The sequence below is a fragment of the Sinocyclocheilus anshuiensis genome, unplaced genomic scaffold (assembly GCF_001515605.1).
Source record: "Sinocyclocheilus anshuiensis isolate Anshui unplaced genomic scaffold, SAMN03320099.WGS_v1.1 scaffold1004, whole genome shotgun sequence".
Lineage (NCBI taxonomy): Eukaryota > Metazoa > Chordata > Actinopteri > Cypriniformes > Cyprinidae > Sinocyclocheilus > Sinocyclocheilus anshuiensis.
In genome coordinates, this window is record NW_015548235.1 from 97,074 (window position 1) to 100,792 (window position 3,719).

General features: G+C 38.1%; 1 protein-coding gene across 1 annotated transcript in view; it reads right to left on the reverse strand.

Moving 5' to 3' along the window:
• Positions 1-372: 372 nt before the first annotated feature.
• LOC107654664 (chorion-specific transcription factor GCMb-like) overlaps positions 373-3,719 on the reverse strand; it is an 11,941-nt gene continuing 8,594 nt past the window's right edge. Inside the window, exon 5 of the mRNA XM_016441845.1 lies at positions 373-1,278. Within this exon, the coding sequence (XP_016297331.1) occupies positions 373-1,278 (906 nt within the window). The remainder of the gene's footprint in view (positions 1,279-3,719) is intronic.

A 3,719-nucleotide genomic window follows, 5' to 3' on the forward strand; every position in this document is an offset into this window, starting at 1 on the left:
TCAAGAAAAGAAAATGCTCTCATCCAAAAACAATCCCTAGCTTCAAATGGGACTGGCTTCTATGGTCAGATGTAACTACAAAATTAGCTTTTTAGCAACGAACACTCAAGATGGGTTTGGTGCATACAGGGATAAAAAGGTCCTGGACATCTTGTTTAGATAGATGGCATCTTTGATTCTATCAAATACCAACAGATAAAAAATCTAAAAGTGACTGACTCTGTTAGAAATCTTATAATGGGCCATGTTTGGATCTTCCAACCGGATTTACCAAGGGTGCCAATAATTCTGACCACGAATGTATGTACCTGCTTTGTTTTTTTATGTTTGTTTTTTATATATATATACACTGTTTGATCTTTCTGCAGTCCCTCAGTATTCTCCGCTGTCATACCTAAAAGGATGCGACATTCGTTCAGGGTAACTATTTGAGCTGTAACTGCTGTAGCGATAGCCCTCAAAGTTTTCAGACCTCTCGATTTTAGCTGGGAGCGTGTCCTGGTATGAGAGGGCAGATTTAATCACTCCCGAATCCTCTGGAATCTTCAGGTCCGAGTAGGAGTTGGAAGAGGCTTCTTCCAAGATTGAGTTACAGTTAGACAGGCCTTTCACATCATAGAGATTCTCTCCATATTTGACAACAGATGGCTTGGGGCATGGCTGGTAGGACACTTTTGTGGTTGTGGTTATTATAGTCTGCAATGCTGCCGGGGTGGCAGGGGCAGGTCCCGTGTACCTACATGGGTAGTCACTGTTGTAGTAGTGGTGGTTGGCGTTGGTTGGCAGTTGAGAGTAGTCTCCTCTCTCCCCATAGGGACCTTTACTAAGAATTTGCTTCCAGCCATGATGCTTTCCTGTACTTTCTGTGTAGCTCCGCTCATGGCTGCCTAATGGACTTGTGCCATGAGGCATGGCACTCAAACTGCTCCCCGACTTATTGGGTTCTGTCTCAGTTTGTGGGCTCAAAGGATCCTTATACAGTGCTGTTGGATAAGGCCCTGAGCCAAGGTATCCTGGGACTGCAAAGTCATACCCACAAGGAGGGTGGGTCATATACAGACGGTGGTTAGCAGGCTTCTGCATTGAGCTCGGAGCATCCGCCATAGCCGCTGCTGTGTGTGTGTCATAAGGGAACTTGTAGGGCTCTGTGTTCTGGAAAGGAGGATAGTGTTGGGTCTGTATTGGGAGGTTGGACTCTGCAATGATGCTGAAGCGCTCTGGGCCCTCCATGGTGAGCTGGTGGATATTTGGAAAGGCCATGTCGTGATAACGTCCAGGCTGGTGACGACAAAAAATCAAAGATAAGTTTTCTGCAAATGACCCTCCATATGAAGAACTGCCAGAAATAGTTTAATACCTTATCCACTCAAAAATCATCATATCATAGTAAATAGCACATTTTTAGCTTCTGTATACAAAAAGGTAGAGGTTTTTGTTTCAATACTGTATATATATATATATATATATATATATAGTCAAGTCAAGTCACCTTTATTTATATAGGGCTTTTAACAATACAGATTGTCAAAGCAACTGTACAGCATTAATTAGAAAAATAATGTCAATGTCAATAATGCAAAATGACAATAGTAAACACTCAATTTTCAGTTAAAGGCAGTTCATCATTGAATTCAGTGATGTCATCATCCAGCTCAGTTCAGTTTAAATAGTATCTGTGCAATATATACTGTATATTTACTCTTGCATGTTTTTTTTCTTTTTTTATCTTATAGTAAAAATAAAATAATAATATAGTTTTTAAAAAGTTGTTTAATCTTATTAACAATCTTTACAACAGTACATAATGCGATACATAACAATACTTATCTATTTCTAGCTACTGTATATCTTCTAAGAGTAAAGTGATTTATAACACACAAGGGACACCATGTTATAGCTTTTTAAGTTATACCAGATTATACTTCCCATAGTTATAATGTAATATAAGTCTCAAATACTGACATTATTTAAGATCTGCAGTCTTTTGTTATCTTATGAGTGGTTAGGAGACTTTCACACTGAGTGTTTCCTATGATTTCAGTGATTATCTAATTGCAGAGGTAACCCTTTTACAGCTGGAACAATGCAATATGTTTTTGTTCACAATACACAATATCACAATACTCATTCATGATATTTTATGGTTGTTAAAGAAAACTTAACTTGTGTGTCTTTACCTGAAGCAAAGACCACTTATAAATATTATGGCAACACTATAAAGCCTTTTGGATGTTTACCAGAATATCTTGTCACGTTACAGTAAAAAGCCACTCATAAGATATAGAAAGATACTGTGCAGATCTTAAACAACGTCAAGATATGCAACATATAATACATTATAGAAATTATAAATCATTGCAACTTAACAGGATACATCATGTGTTGTGTTGTGTTTTGTGTTAGAAATCATCATACACTTATTAAGACTTAAAGATGTTTTAAGACTTAAAGATGTTAACCACATGGTTAATAGGTTATAATTAGGGGTGTAACGATTCACTCGTTTTCTCGATGCATCGATTACAAACTCTGCATGACGATGCATATGCATCGATCTTGAAACATGGATTTTTGAATCGTGAATCGTCGATTTCGGACAGTAATCAATTTAAAACGCTAAGAATCGAATGAATCTCGATTTCTATAGCGATGCAATGCTTTCAAAATATATACACATTAAATTACTACAAGCACGAATTAATGGAGACCTTAAACAGTGTTCGTGCCCTCGCATCTCCTTCACGCGCTCCACTATTTACCCCCTGTGACTGTCACAAGATTGCGCTCGCGCTCAGTTCGTCTCACTGACACATTTTTGAGCAGCTGATGTGTGATCTCTCCTTAGTACTCGTGGCCAGTAATGCTAAAGTTAAGTAGTTTTGCTTTTCTGTAGTTTTTCAATGGCTCTCGGTCATACCGACGACATTACCTGGGCTGCGTTTCCTAAAAGCTTCGTAAGCCTAAGAAGTTCGTAAAAACTATTGTACGATTGATCTTAATATTACGGTCTGTTTCCCAAAAGCATCGTAACTTAAGTAGCACTTGAAAATCATCTAGTGCTGCGTTTCTCGATAACGATTAATCTTAGGATTTAAGAGCGTCTTCTATGAGTCGTTTTACGATCTTTCGTTATTGTTTCACGTGCGCTTCCAAAAAATGCACTTAACGCAATCGTGCGTAGCCGCGCTTAAGTGCTACTTAGGAGTCGCTATCCGTTTGTCAAGTGCTGAAATGTCACCTTATAAAATGTCTCGTAATCTAGGGCTTGACGATTACTCCAGAGCACTCGTAGTTCTACGATGTTTTTCAAGTGCTACTTAAGTTACGATGCTTTTGGGAAACAGACCTTAATATTATGATCAGTCGTACGATCGTTTTTTCAAGCTTACGAAGCTTTTGGGAAACGCAGCCCAGATCTACGGGTGCTCTAGAGTAATGGTAAAGCCCTAAGTGCATCGTAAGAAGATAGATTTATGCGGTCACCTGCAGGACAATCGGCAGATTACACCTTTAAGTTTATTCAAGTGCAATGTGACTATAATATAAGAATTTAATTGTACTTTATTGTACAATTCATTACTCGTTTTTTTTATTAAGTTATAAATGGAATATTTAAAAAGGGCAGGAAAATAGAAATACACTTCTAAATTAGATGACTGAACAAAAATTGAATAAAAGAAGTAATGTAGGAAATATGCTTCAAAGACTGGGGGGGGGGG